The sequence below is a fragment of the Acanthochromis polyacanthus genome, chromosome 2, assembly GCF_021347895.1.
Source record: "Acanthochromis polyacanthus isolate Apoly-LR-REF ecotype Palm Island chromosome 2, KAUST_Apoly_ChrSc, whole genome shotgun sequence".
Classification (NCBI taxonomy): Eukaryota; Metazoa; Chordata; class Actinopteri; family Pomacentridae; genus Acanthochromis; species Acanthochromis polyacanthus.
This window is the reverse complement of record NC_067114.1, coordinates 46,298,606-46,321,728: the sequence shown is the minus strand read 5'-3', so window position 1 is coordinate 46,321,728 and position 23,123 is coordinate 46,298,606. Positions and strand designations below refer to the sequence as shown.

Sequence of the window (23,123 nt, the reverse complement as noted above, 5' to 3'; positions counted from 1 at the left end):
TACCATGTTTTTAGACATGTTATACTGTGATGTTTTTTTAGACATGTTATACCGTGATGTTTTTTAGACATGTTATACTGTGTTTTAGACGACATGTTATACCATGATGTTTTGTAGATGACATGTTATACTATATTTTTTAGATGACATGTTATACCATGATGTTTTTTTAGACATGTTATACTGGTTTTAGACATGTTATACCATGATGTTTTTTAGACATGTTATACTGTGATGTTTTCTTGAATGACATACTATTGTTGATTTTTATGTGAATGTTTTTAACCCTTTACGCTTCAGTGTACCGCCGGCGGTACACCTACTAATTTGCATAGGAATTTCAAGAATGTCCGACGGCTGCAAACACGATTATATAAACATTATACGTCGATGGAAAGCTTAGATTCTCATGAATCCGCCGGTATAAACCACTTTCAGATGCGATTACCACAGCGGGTAAGAAAAACACATTTGTCCGACAAAAACGAATATTCATCCATCCGTTCTCTGTACACGGCTTCAACGCACACAGCGCGACTCACATTTCCGGGTTCATTATTACACACAGAAAAAAAGATTCCACAAAAAACGGCCACAATCCAACCTTTTACATCCAGACAACACAAGCCAGTAAACTATTTTGTCCAAAACATGTCCTGAAGTCGTATAAAATCCACGAATCGGTCGTTTTCAAGGAAATGCACCTCGCGATGCCCGTCCAATATTCCCCGTATTTTTCGTAATTTTTTTTAATTTAAAAATAGAATATTAGCGATTTTTTTGTACTGAAAACGGCTGGAATTGACTGAAGCTTAAAGGGTTAAAGAAAATATCAGAAGGTTCACTGATACATATGGAATCACTGGATATTTTTAGGATTTTTTGAAAATATTTACAAGAGTTTTCGGATTTTTTTCAGATAAGGAAACTATATTTTTTGGTGCCCCTAACAGCAGGAGGGTTAGAGGGGATTTAGTGTTATAAATGGACTTAATTCAGGATATTGATTAGTGATTGGAACAGAATTAGTCAAACTTTTCATCTTTAGAATGAAACAAAAAACAAACTTGAGTTTCTTGAAGATTAAAAACAAACATTTAATGAGTTAATAGAGAAACTAAACTGTAAATACAGGACTAATAATAACAGCCCTGTTTGATTCCACACCACATTTAACAACAGGATCAGTGTCTGGGTTCATATTTTGGAGATAAACTCTAGAAACAGGTGGACATCGTGGAACAACAGGAGTTCTAAATGTGGTGAAGTTTTCTACCAGAGTCACTGTTCATCCTCCTGGAGCTCTGGTTTGGGTTCTTCAGTCTGAGGAGGTTCAGAGTCTGTGATTGGAGGCTGGTTGGGTTCTTCTTCTTCAGTCTGAGGAGGTTCAGAGTCTGTGTTTGGAGGCTGGTTGGGTTCTTCTTCTTCTTTTGGTTCTTCTTCAGTCTGAGGAGGTTCAGAGTCTGTGATTGGAGGCTGGTTGGGTTCTTCTTCTTCAGTCTGAGGAGGTTCAGAGTCTGTGATTGGAGGCTGGTTGGGTTCCTCTTCTTCTGGTTCTTCTGTTTGTTGTTGTGTGTTGTTGTTGGTTGGCTGTAGATCTTCCATCTTCTCATCCTGATCGGTGGAACCATCGACGTTTCCAGAAGGAACCAACGAGGGTTCGACCTCCAACGAAGACGTACTGACAGTCTGAGAGTCTGAAGATCATGGAAGGACAGAACATTTAAAGAGTGAAGCTGCACAAACATCAGACTTTTATTTGAATCTACAAAGAATAAATTCAAGCAACGTAACAGCTGCAGACACCAACAAACGTCTCATTCCACGATTAGTAGAATTAATTAGTGAGTTCTACGGCCTCATTTCTATGATTTGATGCTGATTATTTTAGTTTTATTTGTATATTTTTTGAATTTCTCCTCCTGGACTCACCTGTTTCCTGCTGATGTCGGGCCAGCTTCCTCTCCAGAGCCAAACGTCTGTTCAGCTCCATCCGTCTGAGCTGCTCCTCGGTCAGAGCCGGAGCTGCTGGAGGTCCTGGAGATCTTTGAGGTCCTACGGCAGCCGGAGTGGAGCTGATGGGAGCCTGGAGGTCGTTAAGGAAATCCTCCCTGCTGAACGGATCCTCAAAGACCTGCAGCTCAGGTGGAGCCTCCTCCTCACCTGCACCACAACACACTAAAAATAAAACCATGTTCTTCACTAAACCATCAACCTGAGAACCACAGTTTAACCTGCTGCTCCACAAACCGACTCTTCTGAATGAATCAAGTGAACTTTATCTGTTTTTGGCAGACATAAAACCACCTGAATCTCTGCTGGAACACATTTTAAACCAGAGAATCAAACTCATTCCAAACCAGAAACATCAGAGCCTAATTAGTCCTCCTGTTGTCCTCATCTATAGGCACCAAAAAATATGGTTTGCTTGTCTGAAAAAAATCCAAAAATTATGCAAAAAATACCCAAAATTAATGAAAATTTGCAAAACCTGAAGGAAGAAAATTTCAGTAATTCCTTAAAAGTTTCCCTGAAAAGTTCTATTTTAAAAAAATTTCCAAATTGGGCAAAAAATTTCTTGTAAATATTTTCAAAAAATTAGTAAAAATCTTCAAAAAAAAATCCTTAAAAATATCTAAAGTGATTCCATATTATCAGTAAAACTTCTGATATTTTCTTAAAGAACATTCAGAAAAAAATCAACCAAATCCAGTGAAATTTTGGTTGATTTGCTTTCTGAATGTTCTTAAGAAATATTTTTTTAAACATTTCTTTATTCCACCAAAAAATGTTCAAAGATTTCCCAAAAATGTTGAAAATGTGGACATCAGAAGTTTCACTATGGAAATATATTTTTTCCCACATTTTCAAACATTAAAGCAGAACAATTAGGACGACATGAGGGTTAAAGCTGCTGGCTCTAGAGTCCAATCAGGTCCTCCAGTCTAACCCCACATTAGTTCATTTTTATCTTTCTAACTGTAAAAGGCTTTCTAAGTGAACACATTTCTAACACTCCATGTCTGATTTATTAGTGATTTTAAACGTTAACACCCAGGAAATACAAATATTTACAAAAAATGTGCAACTGGAGGCCTGAAATTTAAAAAAAGGTTTTTAAAAACATTATTATTGCTATCATTTCCACATTAACACTTACTGATCAGTTCATCTAAAATAACACAAGACATCCATTCTCAGGGATCTGGAGCTGAACTATCTGGTATTTTATGACCAAAACAGTTTGTCAAGGTCTACAAATGATTGTAAATTCATCGTTAACGTCGTCTCTGTAATGTGCACACACCCTGCTTTAAATCAGGGATGCTTTCATTACCACCACCTGTTAACTCGTCTTTATTTCGGCCTCTTCCAGCTGCTGCATGTTCATATTTAGAATGTTTATCTGCTCTTACCTGTGAAGTCCTCGTGTGTCAGCGGCATGTCCAGTCGGATCCGTTTCAGACAAGTCTAAAGAGAAAAACAATGAGACGCTGTAAAAACGTCCACAGCAGGATTCATGGAAACTTCATCCGGCTTCTTCCAACCTGAACTTCTTTTTTGCTGCCCAGTTTTTCCACTTTGTCCATAAAATCTTCAAACTGCATTTTAGGATACAAGCGGTGAGCCCAGTTCTCCATCTTCTGCATCAGCAGACGGAGGTTCTCCACCTGAAGAGACCAAGAAATACCAGGAAGAACTGGTGAGAAACTAGAAGATTAAACACCAGACATACCAGGAAGAACTGGTGAGAAACCAGAAGATTAAAGACCAGAAATACCAGGAAGAACTGGTGAGAAACCAGAAGATTAAACACCAGAAATACCAGGAAGAACTGGTGAGAAACCAGAAGATTAAACACCAGAAATACCAGGAAGAACTGGTGAGAAACCAGAAGATTAAACACCAGAAATACCAGGAAGAACTGGTGAGAAACTAGAAGATTAAACACCAGACATACCAGGAAGAACTGGTGAGAAACTAGAAGATTAAACACCAGAAATACCAGGAAGAACTGGTGAGAAACCAGAAGATTAAAGACCAGAAATACCAGGAAGAACTGGTGAGAAACCAGAAGATTAAAGACCAGAAATACCAGGAAAAACTGGTGAGAAACCAGAAGATTAAAGACCAGAAATACCAGGAAAAACTGGTGAGAAACCAGATTAAAGACCAGAAATACCAGGAAGAACTGGTGAGAAACCAGAAGATTAAACACCAGAAATACCAGGAAGAACTGGTGAGAAACTAGAAGATTAAACACCAGAAATACCAGGAAGAACTGGTGAGAAACCAGAAGATTAAAGACCAGAAATACCAGGAAGAACTGGTGAGAAACCAGAAGATTAAACACCAGAAATACCAGGAAGAACTTCCTTGTTCTGCTTTGATTTAAACAACTTCATTGGAATTAGGGTTTGCAGAATAGAACAGACATGTGGAGACATGAAGTGAGCAGAAAAACAATAAAAGAAACATATTTATATAAATTTAAGATAGAAAAATATACAAATGTACAACAAAGTCTGAAATATGATGAATAAAAATGTACTACGTTGAAAAATGCACCGTAAAGTGTCAAATTCTAAGAATAACCACATAAAGTGATGAATAAAAATACAGAAATCAGCTCTTAAATGGGAACTTTTGGTACATTTTGGTGAAACAGACTCAGGTGGAAACGTTTGGTTTCTAATATCTGGTTAAATTTCTTCAATCTTTCTTCCCCAAACTTAACCAGGAAGTTCTGTCGTGTAACTAAAAATAATTTAAACCAAGTGTTGGTCTAAACATAAGAATAAACGCTGATCTTTTCTTTTTAAACCAGAACATGAAGACAGAAGGATCCTGTGGATGATTTTCTGAAAGGAAGACGATGTAAATGTGTGATATTTATCAGATTTGTTGCTTCTCTGGTTGTTTGAATCTGCAGAAGAACATAAAATAAGTGGAACACCAACATGAACCTACGAGGATTTTACACGATTCATTCAAAAAGCTTTAACAGGGACAGAACAGATTGGTTTTCTCTTCTGTAATTGATTTGATTGAGCATTTCTGTGCTTCATCGTGGTAAATAAACGTTAAAATCTGCTGTTTGTCGTTCCCACCTCGTGTCCGTTTCCTTTGAAGGAGACGTTGTCAAACAGAGTCCTCAGAGCTGGAAGTCCTCGTTCTGAAATCAGCCTGAAGAAGAAAAAAAACTTAACGGTTAAAATCACAAAGAAATCATTTATTTAAAAACCTTTACAGTTAAAAAATAATCTACAGTCCTCAGTGTGAACTAAAGAATTATCACCAATAATCGATCAGAAAATGGAGGAAAAACACCAAAAATATTCAGTTTTAGTTTATAGAGGAGGGAAAACAGAAAATAATCACATTTTTCCTTTAAAAAAAGACTAAAACCAATGAATCAATCAGTTGTTTGGTCTGTAAAATGTCAGAAAATAATGAAAAATGGCCAAAAATATTCAGTTTACTGTCACACAGGAGGAAAAAAACCCAAAATATTCACTGTTTTTCTTTTTAAAGTGATTAAAACTAATTAATCATCAGAATAGCAGAAAAATATGTAAAAGTTGACAACTAATCAAACCTGTTAGAGTCCAGCTTTAGTTTATTTTATTCATTTAAACCTCTTAGAGTCCAGCTTTAGTTTATTTTATTCATTTAAACCTGTTAGAGTCCAGTTTGGGTTGAGGTCTTTTCACTCCTTTTCTTTTAGCTGCAGGAACTTCAGCCAGTTTGGAAACATCTCCTTCTTCTCCTCCTTCTCCTGATTTAAAAGCACAAATAAACACCATTAATTATCATCTGCACCTAAGCTTCATGTTTACATGAATTATTTGATCATTTAATCATATAAACTGGTATAAAACAGTATAAAAAAAGACTGTCCTCACCGTTGGTAAAAAGCTCTCTGTCCTCCTGTCCTCCCTCACCAGGGGACACAGGAGGGGGGAGAGGAGGGAAGGATTCGTCCTCATAGTCTGGAAAATCACTCATGATCTCCAAGTCCTGAACAAGAAACCAGAATTCAGAGTTTAGATTCATTTAACTGATCAGGAAGCTGCTCATCTACTGGAAATCTGACTTTAATTCCACTTGTCTTCATTAGAAGTCCTCTGTGTTCTTTCTGGTGTTTTTAAATGTTTACAGCTTTCAGTGGAGTTTGTTTTATCTGATCTGGGCTCTAAAGACAGAAACTGAACCGACTGTGAAGCCTCCAGCTCAGTTTTATAGATTTTATCTGGACATGGTTTGTTCTGGTCTAATGTCATCTATATGCACCAAAAACATTTTAATCTTACTTTTCTGTGTTTTTTTACAAATAGAATAAAGCTTTCAGACATTAGAAATGCTAGTTTAAAGATTTTTTATAGAATCAGGATTTAACCAGTTTATATGGAGTGGTTTTAGATCTGGACCTGGTCTGATGGGGTCCAGATTTGAAAAATTCTGTGAAATCTTCCAGTTTTTCCTTTTATAAATATTAAACCAATAACTAAAAATGTGTTCTAGACAGGATTAGGGGCTTTACATAAAGAGTCTAGCACTGTTTTAAACCATGAAAATGCAGGAAACCATGAGAATCAGTCTGATAAGTGTCCCTTAACACAACAAAAACTACATTTATCTGTATTTTTCATAAAATAAAGGTTCCTCAAATGTGAAAGAGAATCTTAGACATCATTAAGAATGTACATAAACTGTCTGACACCGTTCTACGTGATTAAAATGTGGTATAAACAGAGAATCACTCAGTTCCGTCACTCAGACTTCCCTTAACTTTCCCCTTAATTCCCGATCGGAAGCTCAGACAGAAGGCGGTAAAATCAACCGAACTGCGGCTGAAATCATGACCGAGATACACGGCGTGTTCCCGGGGACAGTTTTCTCATGACACCGTAACAGCCAGGACCGTGAAAGTGACCGGGGCAGTCGTGTTAAAGTTAGTTTTAATACAGTTTAACGTTAGTAAACAAACTTTATCCAGTTATAAACAGCGCGGAGTTAACCAGAGCTAATATGCTATAAGCTAACTAACAGAGAAAAATAAACTATGAGCACTTGAAGAGCAACTTACAAACACGGTACAGGTTTATAAAACACCAGAATGTGGTTAAAATGAAGTACAGCCAACCTGTTGAGCCGAGTCGAGCGAAGTTACTTCGCGGAAAGCGAACATCAACTTCCGGTTTCTTCTTCTTCGTCTGTCAGATTTAATGTCGGCCTATAAACAGCGAATCTGGGGTTTTACCGCCAGCTGCTGGTTGGACTCTGAACCACACAACTGTACTTAAACACTGGTTTCAAAAGGATGTTCTCATGGACTCTGCTGCAAAGTAGTTGTTTAAAATCCAGACAGACGAACAACCAAAGACCAAAACTGAATGTCAGGAAGTTTATTATGATCTTGTTGTAAGAAGACAATAAGAAAACTATGTGTATATTAGAAATAAGAAATTATATACGGATGTTCTTTAGCTCCTAGAGTATGTGGTGTCTTAGTGTAGTATGTCAGTATAGTACGTGATGTTATAACACAGTATGTGGCGTCATAGTTTAGTACGCCGTGTAATGTTATAGTATGTGGTGTCATATTACAGTATGATGGCGTCATAATGTTGTAGAAGTTCAGCTGTTGTTTACATTCTAAATATCTGAGTACAGGTGTATTATATCAGTCCAACAGCACCACCCGGTGGCTGCAGGACATTCTGCAAGTCTCTTCTCGTGTCATAAAATTACTCAGTTGCTGAAGCAGATTTTAAATGGCATAAACCTACTCTACTCTGCTTATTATTATACTATACGAATACTATAATGCATTATACATTCTGTAAAGTGCTATGCTATACTACAGTATTATGCTATGCTATGCTATACTACAGTATTATGCTATGCTATGCTATAGCCTACTATATCATACCATCCAGTAATACACAGTGTTTTTGGTTATTTTCATTTTTACACCAGACAAACTCCAGCTTTTGTGTGTCTATAATCTGATTTGAATAAATCCAGTGTCAGGCAGGCACTAGTGCAAATACATCATTTTAACATTTACTAATATTTGCATCATAAAATACACAATATACAGTTCATGTATTTTAAAATATGTTTGCGTTTATGTGTTATAAAAAGCAGAACTGTGTCAGTTAGTGAGGGAAGAGAAAGAAGAAAGACGTCTCAAAGATTAAATTAAATATAAAACTTGTTTTGGGGACCATGCTGGGCCTTCATCCCGTCCTTCATCATCCTTCAGATAAAATCCTTCAGTCAGAGCAGAGACAGTCATGCTCTGGTTTTAATTAACTTTTCAGAAACAGCTCAGATTATAAAAATCATCATCAGCATGTTCAGCGAAGGACGAGTTTCTGGAGAAAGCCGCTGATGGTTGTTAAAATCACCGCTGATATGATGGACGAGGCCTTTTCTGGAGCTGCAAGAGAAGAAACGAGAAGTTAAATTTAGCTGCATTTACACAGGAAATGTTATCGAAATGACACATTAAACACACAGCTCTTACAGTAGATATTATGGATAGATTATTGATGTATTTATTTCTGTGATAGATAAATTAACGTATATTTATTGTGAATATTAGAAATAAAGATGTTTTATTTGCTCCTTTCTGTCCTGATGGAGTTTCCAGGGCAGTTATTTAGTATTTTAATGCCTCTGGGCCACAACTGGTGAGGAACATCCCCCAGATTCACAGGAGAACAGCTGATATTTACCCTGTGAGGCGCTGGCCGAAGCGCTGGTGGTTGTAGCGTTGGTTGCAGCAGTGTTGTTGGTGGTGGCTGCTGCTGCCGGAGCAGGCGTGGTGACCACCAGGCTGATGGGGCCGGACCGGATGGTGTAGCTTCTGGTGAACACGCTGCCAATCAGAGTCCTGGGGCCAGTGGACCGGGTGCACAGGTCGGGACACCTCTGGGATGGCATGGTGGCCATGCAGAGGTTCAACGTGCACTCAAAGTACATCTGGAAACACCGACGGCTAGCGTTAGCAACAAGGACATGCAGCTCACAGATACTGTTTACGAATTAATGACTCCACATTCAAGCAGTTTTAGGAAAGAGGAGACTGAAAAAGTACAAATCAAGGCAGCGCTAAATGCTATGCTACCCTGCTAACATGCTCCAGACAAAGAAGCTAACATACTGTTTACAATGGCATGCTAACGTTTGCTGCAAATGTCAGACTGAGACTCAACTTTAGCTGTAATTCTAACCACGTGACATAAAACTAACATAAAGCTTAGGCAAACAAAACGTAAGGTAAACAAAACGAAGGTAAACATGAAACTAAAGCAAACTAAAATTTAAAAACTAAGCAAAACATGAAAGTAAGATAAACAAAATGAAGGTAAACATTCAAGTAAGGTAGACAAAGTTAAAATAAATAAAACTAAGGTAAACATAGCCTAGCCATGCTACACCCATGTTTCTGACGGCACAAGGATCTAGGGAAGCTCGACAGGGAGGGAGGCGGGCTAAAAGGTTGTCTATCAAATCCCTCTGCAGCAATTGGATAGGTATACAACCAATCAACGCAACGAATAGGCTGACGTAGTTCCGAGAGCACCGGCGGATTGTGGCTAAGTCCCATTAGCTTCCCAACCAGTGGAGCCAACTGGTATATTAAGGATTTGCCATATCCCGTCGGCATAAGTCGAAATACGTCTTTCTTCTCAATGAAACACTTCAGTGCCGTCCTTTGTTTATCTTTCAAGTTGAATTTTAGCTTCAAATCTTTAAGGGCTGTGGCCAAAGCCGAGTCGAAAGATAACTGTTTATTGTGCGCCGGTTGTTTCTGTCAGAATCGTTGCGCCTCTGTCGTCACTTAGTTACGCCCGCCTTCTGACTCTACACTTCATGGTGATTGGTCCGGCCAGTTTTAGGAGAATCCAGCCTCGAGCCTTATGGAGGGTAACTAGACCCACCCTGGCAGAGAATTAAATTCGTTGCCGTGGGTTGTCTAGCGCGGCTAGGCTAAGGTAAGCATGAACTATGGTAAATAAAACTAAGGTAATCAATGCTGGCAGAACCTTTAAGGAATGTTGTTGTCTTGTCTTTGGAGAAGACAATGGTAATGACAAAGACAAAACAACGCTGGAAAGACCTCTAAGGAATGTTGTCTTGTCCAAAAACAAGTCAACACCGTTCCTCAAAGGTTTTTCTGATGTTGTCTTTGGACTTTTAGAATCAGACACAAACAGAAACCGAGATGACAAACCATGGTTCCCGTGGTCTCCGTCGTGTTCATGTAGAGCCGGTAGACTTTGGAGTTGTTCCTATTCGTGATGATCTCAAAGGAGCCGTTGGACATTATGCACCTGGACAGACGAGACACGGCGAGGTTTCAATTCACGTCTAAAGTTCACACAAGATCTAAACCAACAGAGGAAACTACTGACCCTTGTTCCACAATCGGTCGACTTTCCGCAAAGTCGTCCTTCTCAGACTTCACACATTTGCTGACAACCATCTCAGCTCGGTCCATGCTGCAGTTGGACATCACATGGAGGTCCAGGAATTCAATCTTGGAGCCGATGGCCGCTGCGATGGAGCTGTTGGAGGTGGCGTTACTCTGCGTTTCCGACTCCACCTCCCGACGAAGTCTTCCTCGGAAGATGTTGTTGGTGCGAAACTTGGCGTTGGTGGTGAACATGGATAGAGGTCCTTCTCCAGGGAGGTAGATCTCCATCCAGACCTCGATCTCTCCGAAGACCTCCGTCTCGGTGGGCATGCTGATCTGGTACTGGGGGCCTTTAACCAGAGTTTCAGGGATTCTGCAGGCCAGAGGCAGGATCAGGGAGGGTTTCCGGCTCACCATGGTGAAGGGACGGACGCTGTGCAGAGTGTTGGTGTAAACCAGCTCCTTACCAGAGTGCTGCAGAAAGTCAGACCAAACACACTGAGACTGACCAGAATAAGACTATTAATAAGAAGAACTTTATTCATGCAGCACCTTTTAAAACCAGAGTTTATAAAGTAGAACACAGAAAAGAAGGAAACTCAGGAAGACCAGACCAACTAGAAGGAGACGTGTAGAAAAAGAAATAAACACAGTCAAAGAATTTCAAAATGAACTTAAGCCTGAGTCTTTGTTTACATCCACTGTCACACACGCATTCATTCATCTGTATTATCAATAAAGAACTGATTAATCGATAACATAAATTCACACACTGAACATTTGTTCTGCACTGATGTTGCTGTTTTATTCAAGAGACACATTATTTTTGCTCCAAAGGAAGATATAACAACTCTAGTAGCTGATTTCAGTTTATTTTAAACACGAGTTCTGTTCAGAGGTCATTAATCACCACAGAAGTCTTTGTCTCGTGCCCATTGCTAGCTTAACACTGCTGGCCAACGTAAACTATAGTCTGAGTGATGCCTCCTCTGGTCTCTACAGTATTAAACAGGTTTATTAAAGGTTTTTTTAGTAAAGGTTAATTCCATCCTGATAGTACCTTATAAATAACAATGGTGGTTTTAAAGGTTTCTTCAAATTATTGTATTTTTGTTCCCAGTGTCTATGGACTACAGACGTTAGCTCCCCTTTGTAGTAAACAAGTGGTCACCATGTTATCTGGGATAAAAATACTAATGATTATACTGACAAACAAGAACCTTACAGTCCCCAGTTGGTCTTATACATGAGTTCTGGTTGGAGCACATTAACAACCACAGACATCTTTGTCATGGTGCCCGTTGCTGCTAAACTCCCACAATGCTCTCTGCTTTAACTGCAGTCTGAGCAACGCCTCCTCTGGTCTCTACAGGATTAAACAGGAAGAGGCTCCACCTGGTGGAACATCCAGGTACTACAGCTGATCTATGATACATTTACTGACATCATGTAGAGAATACAAAGCTGTGTGTTATATAATATAAAGTAAAATGATGGTTAAAGCTCTAAGAACAGAGCCGTTACCACAGTCTTGGTGCCGCAGTCGCTCAGTGAGATGGTGGCGGTCAGGTGAGTGCTGTTGTAGCTGACCGGACAGGTAGGACTGTTGAGCTGCAGCTCGGCCAGATTAATGTCGGCGAGGGAGGCGACGGGCAGCACTAGGGTCATCTCCGACTTCCCACACGTCAGCTCTGCAGCCACACAGCAGCACAGCATTAACAAACGAAGATTTTACCCCCAGACATCATCAGAAGACAAACCACTGACCTGTTCCTGAGGGCAGCGCCTTCATCTCCCCTGGAAACAGGAACACAAAGGAGAGTTTTAGGAGTTTTAGCTCCACTGAGAGCTGCAGCTGCACATAACTATCATTCTTATGACGTCTAAGAAGCTAAAGTCTCTTACTTTGGTACAACCAAACACAGCGGGGCTCCGACTGCAAACTGGAAAGACAAGAAGTGCAGATCAGACGACTTCAGGAGCTAAATATACGCCAATGTACAGGTATTGAAGGTATGACAAGTATCTCACAGCTTAAAGTTATGTTTTACTGCAGATTTTGTACTCTTATGCAAACAAATGCACGTATACTGTATTAGTTAGAAAGGTAGAACATTCTAGTACACAACACCAACACTAGTACTCATGACTAGGAGCACATTTATCTTAAATATTATGTAAGAAATAAAGGAAAATATCACATCACATTCTGGAAGTATCTTTTCATAAAGGCTTCATATAAATTACTGTAAAAGTGATAAAACAATAGGATTACTAAACGTAAGAATATTTTAAGATAAAATGAGATTACTGTAAAATACTTCAAGATTAAAATACATTTACCATTAGATTAGAAGACACAAAAAGATTACTGTAATATTACTATGTTTACTGCTTTAAAAGACCAATAAGATTGGAACAAGATACTACAAGATACTGTATTATTACTATCAGATACTTTCAGATTATCTTAGGATACTGTAGGATTACTAAAAGATACTATAAGATTAGTATCAGATACCATAATATTACTATAAGATATTGTACAATTTTTATTACTAAGACACTACACGGTTACTGTAAAATTACTATAAGATTAGTATAAGATTACTGTAAGATTGCTATACAATTACAATAAAAATTACTGCAAGATTAGTGTAAGATAACTCCGATTACTGTAAGATTACTACAAGATTATTCTAAAAGATTAATATAAGTTTACTGTAAGAACATAACCATATACTTAACCATTTTTAACACAGAAACCCTGGTTCTAAGTCCTAGTTTATAGCAAGAAAGTCAGGATTTTCCCGCAGCCACCTTAAAAATACTGTTTCATCTTTACAGATTTTTATTTTTAAACTCCTACACAGTCAGTCTACTTGGTGTTTCTAGTTGATTCTGTAGTTGGTTTATTGAACCAGTAGATCTAGGAGGAAGCTCCAGACCTGTTGGTGTTCGCTACGAAGCAGATCGGTAGCAGTCGAGCCAGTTTGTTCTCAGATCGAGTCCAGGAAACCGTCATGGCAGCCAGAGGACCGACCGAGGTGAGGTTGGTCCGGTAGAGTTCTGGAGGTCCGACCACCGCTACCTCTGAAACACTGACGATACACAGAAAAACATTTATTTTACACTTTATTAACTGTAAATGTTCACTTCAAGTCCCTGTAGACCATCTCATATCCAGATCCAACCATCATGAAGATAAGAGAACATCAGAAACTGAACATTAAGACTAACAGAGAAGCTGAAAGTACTTTTCAGAAACTCCTTTCTCCAAGTAAATGGAATGCAAATCCAGCGTTTTCTTTTAGAGCAGCATTCAATACGCATTTGGAACATTTAATAAACCAAAATCAGCCTCATGTGTTGCTAAATTCTAACATGAAAACAACATTAAGCAGCTTGTTACTTTGCATATATAACGCCAACATGTAGACCTCCATGAACACCTCGACCTCCATGAACACCTCGACCTCCATGAACACCTCGACCTCCATGAACACCTCGACCTCCATGAACACCTCGACCTCCATGAACACCTCGACCTCCATGAACACCTCGACCTCCATGAACACCTCGACCTCCATGAACACCTAGACCTCCATGAACACCTAGACCTCCATGAACACCTAGACCTCCATGAACACCTAGACCTCCATGAACATCTAGACCTCCATGAACATCTAAACCTCTATGAACACCAACATCTAGACCTCTATGAACACCAACATCTAGACCTCTGTGAACACCAACATCTAGACCTCTGTGAAACCCTGAATTGGCCAAAACGATGGAAAATGTGCCAAAAAAGACTCAAAAAATTGCCCGAATAACCTAAACTAATAGGAAATGTCAATATGTCCATATATAAACACTTACACAAACTTTTTGGGGACGTATTACCAATCTGGGTTGAAAACCTTGCACTTTTTTATTTTTTTTACCATTTTCAGTCAAAGATAATTAAAAATCCGCCCTCTCCTGGTGCCATATAATGACTTAGATCTACTATAAACTATTCTGTCTGTGTTCTCACCAGATTTCATGGCTGTTGGAGTTACATTTCTGGAGATATTGAACCTTTAAAGAGTTTTTTGTCAGGTTTAAAAACATGAAATTCTCAAAATCCAGGCAAAACATTTTATACAACTTAAGTTTGTTTCATGAATAACATAAAACTAAACAAGATCTGAGTCAGAACAGCAGCATTATTATCTAAAATGGATTCACTGGTTCATGTATGTAAAACACTCCACATCCTGAGCTTTGTATCACGTATGAATGACTGTGCTTCATGGCTAACAGGTGCAGTCCCACACCAGTAATTATAGCATCTTCTAGCTAACACGCTGCTTTGTGTTCAGCTCAGATACGCTCTGCTCCTCATTCCACTGTAAGACTTTCAGAGGATGTCCTTTTGTGTCAACAGAAGTCTAATTACAGTTTTACCCAGAGCAGTTTTCCATGACACAAGTCTGTGCAACTAGCTAAGCTAGCTCATTAGCTAAACACTCAGAACCAGTCAGAGAAAGTGAACCAGAAGCATAAACTTTACCCCTTAAAAAGCCAGAAGAGCTTTATTTTTTCTTCTTATTAATGGCTGGAGGTCATTAAGCCTCACAGAAGGTTTAGTCATGGTGCCTGTTGCAAAATATAACTTTCTACCAAAGGATTTACTGTCTTTAAACCCAATAAATGTGGAGAATGTGATGTGAAGTCATCCTTAAAAAGATGGAGGAATGTTCCCACCGTCAAGGGATGAAGACTGTCTGAACCAATCAGGACTTTACTGCCAGTAAAGTGAACCAGAAGCATACATTTCACCACTTTTAAACCAGAATAGTTTTATTTTATCACATACCTTCTTGTCTTATTGATGGATGGAGGTCATTAAGCATCATACTAGTCTTTGTCATGGTGCAAGTTACGAAATATAACTTCCCACCTAAAGGATCATCTGTTTTAAAATCCAGTAATTGTGTAGAATGTTGTGTTGTGTCATTAAAAACATGTAGAAGTGTGTTTTCCATTTTAAGAATTGCAGATTGTCCAAACCACAGACTTCACTACATGTAAGGTGAAGCCAAAGCATAAATTTTACCCCTTAAAAAACAGCATAGCTTTATTTTATCACATATTTTCTTGTCTTATTGAGGTCATTAACCACCACATTAGTCTCTGTCATGGTGCCCTTCGCTATACAAAACTTTCCAACTAAAGAATCATCTGTTTTAAAATCAAATAATTGCAGACAGAACACTGTGTTGCTAAATCCCACATTGTTTTAAAAACCTGAGCTCTGGTTGGAGCTCATTAACCACCTCAGCAGTCTCTGTCATGGTGCCCGTTGTCGGCTAAACTCCCAGAATGCTCTCTGCTTGCCACCATGACCTTCCTGTAGTCTAAAAAACTCTAATTTCAGCAACACTGCACCATCAAAAGTTGACTTTGGAGCAACTTATTCAAGTTTTTCTTTACGTAAAGCATAAACAACATGAGGAATAACGGCACTAAACTCACCTCTCAGCCTCAGATACGTAGTGGATGTTGAACTTTATCTGTTCGTACGGCAAAACAAACATCACCGAATCCTCTGCAGGGGTTTCTGAAGAAGCCAACGGTTCATCTGTGCAGCTGATCGATGATTCTTCCACTGAAAACACAACAGTTTTTCATTTATTGTCTTATCATTCTGCAGCTCTGAGGTGAAACATCTGGTCTGTAGACTCACCGGTCAGAGAGAGGTGGACCGGGACGGAGCTGAGCGGTGAGTTGTTGAAGACGTGGCTGAATTTAGGAACAGGAATCAGATCTTCAACCATCAGGTGGATGAAATACTGACCCGCAGCCGCCTTCCCAGTGAAGAACACAATGCAATTCTCCTGGTGAGAGAAGTTAAGAGAAACAGTTCAAGAGGAATTCAAAGGTTCTTTGCAGGGCCGGACTGTAAATAACAACACACAGTTTTTATAAAATAATATAAAACCAACACAAAAGGGTGCAAAACATCCAAGAAATGATGCAAAACTACCACAAAATGATGTAAAATCAACGCAAAATGATGCAAAATGACCACAAAATGATGCAAAAATACCGCAAAATGACCACAAAGTGATGAAAAACTACCAAGAAAAGATGCAAAATCAATGCCACATGATGCAAAACTATCACAAAATCTATACAAAATTAAGTAAAACCAACATATAATGATGCAACGCTACCACGAAATGAAGCAAAACCAACAAAAATAACACAAAACTACCAAGATATTGTGTAAAACCAACACAAAATGATGCTTAACTACCACAAAATTATGCTAAACGATCAATAAATTATGCAAAATGATGTAAAACCAATGCAAAAAACTGCAAAAGCTACACAAAAGGATGTAAAACTGTCACAAAATAATTCAAAACCACCAAGAAATGGTGTTAAACCAATGTAACACAAAACGATGTAAAACCAATACAAAGAGCTGCAAAAGCTACGCAAAAGGATGCAAAACTACCACAAAATCATGCAAAACCAATGCAAAAATGATGTTAAATTATCACAAAATGCTGCAAAATTACCAAAAAATGATGTAAAACTACCAAGAAATTATACAAAACCAATGCAAAATGATGTAACACCAACAAAAATTGTTGCAAAATGACCAGGAAATTATACAAAACCGACGCAAAATGATGTAAGAGCATCGTAAAATGGTGCAAAACTACCAGAAATGATGTAAACTGATATAAAACTATCAAAAAATAAAACAAAACCAACCACAAACTGAGTAAAAGCTGCAGAAAACCTCAGATCTTCCTGCACGATTCGTTTCACTGATGAGGATTTTCAGTAAAGCAGTCGCTGCAGCTGGAATGTAACTGGTGGAAAAACCGGTTTCTGAACTTCACAACTTAAAGAGGAATTCAGCCGACTGCTGTAAAATGTGAAGAGGATTTCTTCACCGGAAAGAGGAAACTTCAGACCAGAGAATGTCTCCAAAAACATCTGCTGGGTTTGAAGGTTTCATTTTTAGTTCACTGGACGTTTTAATTAGAACGTTGGATGTCTGGATTTATGTTTTAATCCCTCACTTTGATCTGCATCCATCCTCTAATATAATCCATTAAACAGTAGTTATCTGTCTGAGTCAGGCGTAAACTAACCGTGACGTCACCCGTTGGTTTCAACGCAGAGAAAATGAAGCCCGGATTTTGCTACTTCCTGGTCGCTGTTTTGGATTTTTTGGAGCCAGTGACGCAAAAAGCGTCATCAAACAGACTGGACCGGAGAGCAACTAGGGGCAGGATTGGCTGAGGACTCTCTTATCCCGCCCACATTTTACCGCAGAGGCTTCTGTTGCTGTCTATCAAGTATAGCCACGCCCCCTGGCTCCACCAACTTTAACGATTTATTTAAAATTCAGTATTGATTTATTTTAAGATCGGCCACCTGATCTCTCATTTTGACCATGAAAACTAACGGGAAAAAATCCTGAGCTGTAGAACATCAGTCTATCAAATTTTATTTTTTCCAAAAATGAATTGGGGTCGATGGAGCAAAAGCTTTTTGGAGCCAACCCTAGCGGACGGCGTGATATTGCAAGTTTTTGACACTTCTGGGTGGGCTTCAATTCTGGAGCCAGATGCTACGTCCATCTTTATATACAGTCTATGATCTGAGTACATTATAATAATAACACTGTAAAAAATCCCGCTGACTGCAGCTGTTAAACTATAATTATTTGTTATTATTTTTTCTGTAACTCGCCTCCTGCAGCTCGATGAACGGATGCCGCTCGCAGCTCAGACATTCTCCTCGTTCCGGTCGAGCGAAGCGACACTGAACTTTGTCTCCGTCCAGATCTTTGACGGACAGGCGGAAGTGATGCGGGCAGTTCACACGAGCTCTGATTGGACGACAAGCAGGAAGTAACGAGAGCATCACATCAGCAGGAAGTGAAAGTAAACAGACCTGATAACATCTGTGGGGCTAAAAACAGCCGGATCATTTTAGTAATTAGGAGCATTTGTTTTTCATAATTCTGCACATATTTGATGTAATTTCAGACATTTCTGAGTCCTTCCAGATTTTTCACATCGTTTTTGCCATTAAGGAAAGTTTAGAATAATTTAATTCAAGCTTCATGCCATTCTTTTCATATGTTTGAACAGGTTTTATCTATTTCTGACCATTTTAGAGACATTTTTTAGCCATTTTGGAGGTTTTATTTAGATTCTTAGACATTTTTCAGCCATTCTGGGCAGATTTGAAGTCATTTTTAGGATTTATTTTTCCTTTAAGACATTTTTAAGTCACTCTTTAAGTCATTTTGTAGATATTTTTGGTAATTTGGACAATTTTCTGTTTCTTGATAAGCTTCAAGTTGTTTTTCTCATAATTTTAGACACATGTAAATTAGTTTGGAGATTGTTTGTGTTAATTACCACAAAATGACGCTAAACTACCAATAAATTATGTAAAAAAAAAAAGTAAAACCAACACAAAAGGACGCAAAAATACCACAAAACGATGCAAAAAATGTTAGTCGTTTTGCAGATGTTTTAGATCATTTGGACAATTTTCTGTTTCTTGATGAGCTTCAAGTTGTTTTTCTCATAATTTTAGACACATGTAAATTAGTTTGGAGATTGTTTGTGTTAATTACCACAAAATGACGCTAAACAACCAATAAATTATGTAAAAAAAAAAAAGTAAAACCAACACAAAAGGACGCAAAAATACCACAAAATGATGCAAAACTTTTAGTCGTTTTGCAGATGTTTTAGATCATTTGGACAATTTTTTTGTTTCTTGAGGAGCTTCAAGTTGTTTTTCTCATAATTTCAGACAAATGTAAATCAGCTTGGGTATTTTTATAAGATAATCCTTTATTGATAATCCTTTAAGTGTTAATTATAATTTTGGACTATTGTTGGAATATTTTTATCTTTTTCTAGTTATTTTGGATCATTTTTATGTCATATTGTGCAGCTTTGGCGTCATTTTAAACATTTTTTGGAGCAATTTTGGAAAAACTGGAGTATTTTTGAATAATATTGTAATAAAGTCCAACACTTCTGGATATTTTCCATCATTTGAGCCTCAGAACTTCATCACTGCAGCACACAGACTCAAGACATTTAGGAGGAAAATATCTTTTAAATCCTTCTGTTCCAGTTTCCAGTGACTTTGGACATTTTTTTAAATAACTGTGGACAAATTTCAAGTGATTTTGATGGCTTTGTTTGTCATTTAGCCAGATTTTTAGTTATTATGGTCTTTTTTTATGTCATTTTGGACATTTTTTGTGTTATTTTATACAAGTTTCAAGGCATATTGGACAAGTTTTGAATTGTTTATGACACGTTTTGAGGTATTTTATGGATTTTTTTCATTTGGACAAATTTGAAGTAATTTATAACAAGTTTTGAATAATTTTGAGTAATTTAGGAGAAAATTGAAGATATTTTAGACACGTTTTAAAGTGTTTAGGTCAAGTTTTGAGTTATTCCAAACAGATGTTGAAGCATTTTGGGAGGTTTTTGTCATTTTGAACCCATTTTGGGCGAGTTTGAATTGTTTTGGATGTTTTTCGAGGTATTTTAAGGAGGTTAGAGAGTTTTATGAAGATAAAATCACGTGAATAAAGTCCAGCTGAAGCTCTCTGCTTTCTCTCCTTCAGGTGTTTTTTACCTGAGAGGAGGAGGAAGAGCGACGAAGGCCGGCTGGTTCAGTCTCCCGCTGTTTGCTCGAACCTTCGGTGTTGCGTTCAGGGACACGTAAAACTCAGCGTCGGACCTGAAAGTGCAGCAAAAGCAAAGAATTTATTCTTTTATTGAGTCACAGACGATCCTGAAATATGAAAAAGCAGCAAGAAAACAAAAAGCTGCAGCTGGAATTAAAACAAATGAACCAACCAGGAAGTATTTTAACCTGAAACATGAATTAAGCTCTGCTTTTTATTACATTAAAAATAAATAAACTGATGCATGATTCTGAAAAGATGCTGTTCTTTTTATGATGTCTTTATTTTCTTGGTGCACAAAAAAACTGAATTACAGATCTGATGAACTCATTTTATTTACTGCTTTCTCTGATCATTCATTTATTTACACATTTTTGGTCATTTATTGTTTCGTTTATTACTTCAGCTTTTATTTTTTGTGTGTTTTTGTGAATTTTAATTTTGACCTTCATTTTTCTATCATAATTTTAATAAACATATTTGATCTTATTTTATAGTACTTTTTAAAATCTTATTTCATTTATTAATCGATTCATTTTACATAATTTCTTTTATCTCATTTAATCAATTTATTAATTTAGATGTTTTAGATAATTTATATTTTAGTTTAGATGATCTTACTTCATTAATTGATTGATTTATTTAAATTATTTTATTTCATATTTTCTTATTTTATCTTTTTTATTTTAGATGATTTTATCTTATTTAATTAATCAACTGATTCCATATCATTTTTATTTGATCTTTTGTTGTTTTATTTCAGATTATATTCTTTCATTTATTTATTAACATGTATATATATTTCAATTGTTTAATTTTAGTTGAATTTAAAAATCTTATTTCATTTCATTTTATTTATTATCTTAATTTTTAGTTTTTATTTTAATTTAATTTCACTTTATTATTGTTGTTTTTAAGTTGTTTCATTTTATTTTACTTGTATGTTATTTTTATCTTATCTTATTATTTGATTCTTATCTGAAACATTAAATTTTACATTAATTCACATTATTTTTATTAATAATAATAATATTAATTTGTCATCTTAATTTATAGTTTTATTTTAATTTTATTCTACTTTGTTCTTATTATTGTTAGTCATTTATTTCTGTTTGTGTTTTATTTAATCTGTATGAATAACAGCAAACAGCGTCTGGTTCATTAATCAGCTGCTGATAAAGTGTTTTTTCTACCCCAGGCTGACGTTGGCTGAGTATCTGCTGGAGACGGTTCTCTGCCACTGCCGGACGCACCACCCAGAACCGGGTCTGGTTCCGGTGAACGGCACCGAGGTTCTGTGGAGCAGACAGTCGTCTCCTTCAGCGCAGAGCCCAGACAGAGACGGACAAGAACCGGCAGAGATGGAGGTGAAGTGAGCTCGAACCTGCAGCAGAAAAACACACAAAAATTTATATTTATAACATTGGAGTAACAGAGTAAAGAGGAGGAAAAACACGTCTGAGTTCTGGTCAGTCGTCTTGTAGAATTTTTGGGCAATTTTTCTCTTTGTTCGGACACATTTTAAGTCCTTTTGGTCAGATATGACTAATTTTGCATAATTTTTGTAATTTTTGTATATTTTGGAGCAGCTTTATTAAACACTTTTAACATTTTCTAAGTAATTCTAAAGCACTGTTGAATCATATTGAGTTTTTTTGTAATTTTAGAATATTTTTTGTATCATTTGGAACATTTTTTAAAACATTTTAAAAGCTTTTGAGGAATTTTGGGCATTTTTTTGAGTCGCATTAAACAATTAAAGGAATTCTGATCAATGTTTGAGAAATCTTTTAGGCATTTTTATGTAATATTGGATAACTTTAGTGTAATTTTGAATATTTTTCAACCGTTACTGAGCAATATTCTGCAACTTTGATGTCATTCTGAACGTTGCTTTGAGACATTTTGGAAAAACTGGAGCGATTTTGAACAGTAATGTAATTTTGTGCAACACTTTTGAGTATTTTCCATCATTTCTGAGCCTCAGAACTTCATCAGTCCAGCAGATAGAACCATGACACTTCAGATCAGGTGGCACAGTCTAAACAGACCATTTCTGGACAAAAACCTTCTGGTTCTGAGCAGACCAGAGAGGCACCGAATGATTTTTCATGGAATGATCTAAGAAGTGTTGAAATAAAGAAGAAAAAATAAGATTATGTTCATAAAGTCAAATCAAATTGACAGTAATGAATCCTTAAAGACAATTTAATTTGTTTTAATTGAGAAAAATGAAATCATGAGGCTGCTGTAGGGAAAATAAAATCTGTAGAGAAATAAAATAACGATGGAGATCATTCTAAATACTCAGAAAGTCCTCAGTAGAAGTGGATTAAAGACATAAAACTCAGGATTCTTGGAGGAAAATCTGACAGTAAAAAGGCATCAGAGGATAAAACTGAACTTTAAATGATAAAATAGTTTCTGTTATTTCACAGACCAGCGTGAACTAAACTCTTATTTCCATAAATCTACCGTCTGTCCTCCATCGCTGTCCAGAGGAACCACGGCGACCGTCAGGCCCAGAGTCGAGGCTCCGCTGGTCGGATCCAGAACCAGAACCAGAACCAGGACCAGAACCAGGCTCAGCAGGAGGAGCCTCCGAGTCCAGCCGCCCGGCATCTGGGGTTTAACTGGAGGAGAAAATAGGAAAATAAAGATTTAAATCAATAATAAGAGACTTTAAAAAGAACCTGACACTCATCTGGGGTTTAACTGGAAGAAAAAAATGAAGATTTAAATCAATAATAAATCCATTCTAAGCCTGTTTCACTTCATAAAACTGCTCTGATTGGTCAAATTCTGTATAAAATATAAAGAAGCCCTTTAATTAAAACCAACAACAGTAGAATCATCGTTTTTACTCATCAGAGGCACAAATCAACAAATTATTTGAGTTTTTCTTGAGAAAAACTAAGAATTTATCTGTAAAAGTCAAATCTAACTGAA

At 37.2% G+C, this 23,123-nt stretch overlaps 3 protein-coding genes across 5 annotated transcripts; all 3 read right to left on the bottom strand.

Annotated features, from left to right (window-relative positions):
* Positions 1–1,072: 1,072 nt before the first annotated feature.
* Positions 1,073–7,235, bottom strand: tipin (timeless interacting protein). 3 transcript variants are annotated; one of them, XM_051940577.1, is made up of 8 exons: positions 7,148–7,235; positions 5,907–6,021; positions 5,680–5,779; positions 5,112–5,187; positions 3,549–3,671; positions 3,417–3,471; positions 1,933–2,178; positions 1,073–1,697 (listed from the first exon to the last, which is right to left on the bottom strand). In XM_051940577.1, exons 1-8 carry the CDS (start codon positions 7,190–7,192, stop codon positions 1,282–1,284), a joined length of 1,176 nt encoding a protein of 391 aa, XP_051796537.1. In that variant the 5' UTR covers positions 7,193–7,235; the 3' UTR covers positions 1,073–1,281. The 3 variants fall into 3 exon arrangements, with proteins under 3 accessions (XP_051796537.1, XP_051796543.1, XP_051796553.1); XM_051940583.1 differs by having other exon boundaries at positions 1,933–2,163; XM_051940593.1 differs by having other exon boundaries at positions 7,091–7,175.
* A 159-nt stretch (positions 7,236–7,394) lies between these two features.
* On the bottom strand, positions 7,395–16,812 carry LOC110961209 (uncharacterized). Its single transcript, XM_022208743.2, has 10 exons — positions 16,167–16,812; positions 15,956–16,088; positions 13,381–13,533; positions 12,338–12,375; positions 12,200–12,229; positions 11,957–12,123; positions 10,431–10,906; positions 10,250–10,349; positions 8,748–8,994; positions 7,395–8,449 (listed from the first exon to the last, which is right to left on the bottom strand). Exons 1-10 carry the CDS (start codon positions 16,255–16,257, stop codon positions 8,367–8,369), a joined length of 1,518 nt encoding a protein of 505 aa, XP_022064435.1. The 5' UTR covers positions 16,258–16,812; the 3' UTR covers positions 7,395–8,366.
* A 369-nt stretch (positions 16,813–17,181) lies between these two features.
* LOC110961214 (uncharacterized) lies at positions 17,182–23,053 on the bottom strand. Its single transcript, XM_022208747.2, has 4 exons — positions 22,650–23,053; positions 21,368–21,558; positions 20,123–20,227; positions 17,182–18,335 (listed from the first exon to the last, which is right to left on the bottom strand). Exons 1-4 carry the CDS (start codon positions 22,794–22,796, stop codon positions 18,167–18,169), a joined length of 612 nt encoding a protein of 203 aa, XP_022064439.2. The 5' UTR covers positions 22,797–23,053; the 3' UTR covers positions 17,182–18,166.
* Between the last annotated feature and the right edge of the window lie 70 nt (positions 23,054–23,123).

What these genes read in the sequence shown, in the direction of transcription:
- LOC110961209 (XM_022208743.2), bottom strand. Translation starts at nt 16,257, where the DNA reads ATGGTTGAAGATCTGATTCCTGTTCCTAAATTCAGCCACGTCTTCAAC. An exon ending in CGGAGACCACGGGAACCATG is followed by an intron (nt 8,995 to 10,249) that starts GTTTGTCATCTC and finishes CGGTGTTTCCAG; the next exon opens with ATGTACTTTGAGTGCACGTT. An exon ending in TTCGGCCAGCGCCTCACAGG is followed by an intron (nt 8,450 to 8,747) that starts GTAAATATCAGC and finishes CTTCTCTTGCAG; the next exon opens with CTCCAGAAAAGGCCTCGTCC.
- LOC110961214 (XM_022208747.2), bottom strand. Translation starts at nt 22,796, where the DNA reads ATGCCGGGCGGCTGGACTCGGAGGCTCCTCCTGCTGAGCCTGGTTCTG. An exon ending in ACAGCGATGGAGGACAGACG is followed by an intron (nt 21,559 to 22,649) that starts GTAGATTTATGG and finishes TTTCTGCTGCAG; the next exon opens with GTTCGAGCTCACTTCACCTC. An exon ending in TCAGCCAACGTCAGCCTGGG is followed by an intron (nt 20,228 to 21,367) that starts GTAGAAAAAACA and finishes CTGCACTTTCAG; the next exon opens with GTCCGACGCTGAGTTTTACG.
- tipin (XM_051940577.1), bottom strand. Translation starts at nt 7,192, where the DNA reads ATGTTCGCTTTCCGCGAAGTAACTTCGCTCGACTCGGCTCAACAG. An exon ending in TCAAAGGAAACGGACACGAG is followed by an intron (nt 3,672 to 5,111) that starts GTGGGAACGACA and finishes TGGTCTCTTCAG; the next exon opens with GTGGAGAACCTCCGTCTGCT. An exon ending in GCAGCAAAAAAGAAGTTCAG is followed by an intron (nt 3,472 to 3,548) that starts GTTGGAAGAAGC and finishes TTTTCTCTTTAG; the next exon opens with ACTTGTCTGAAACGGATCCG.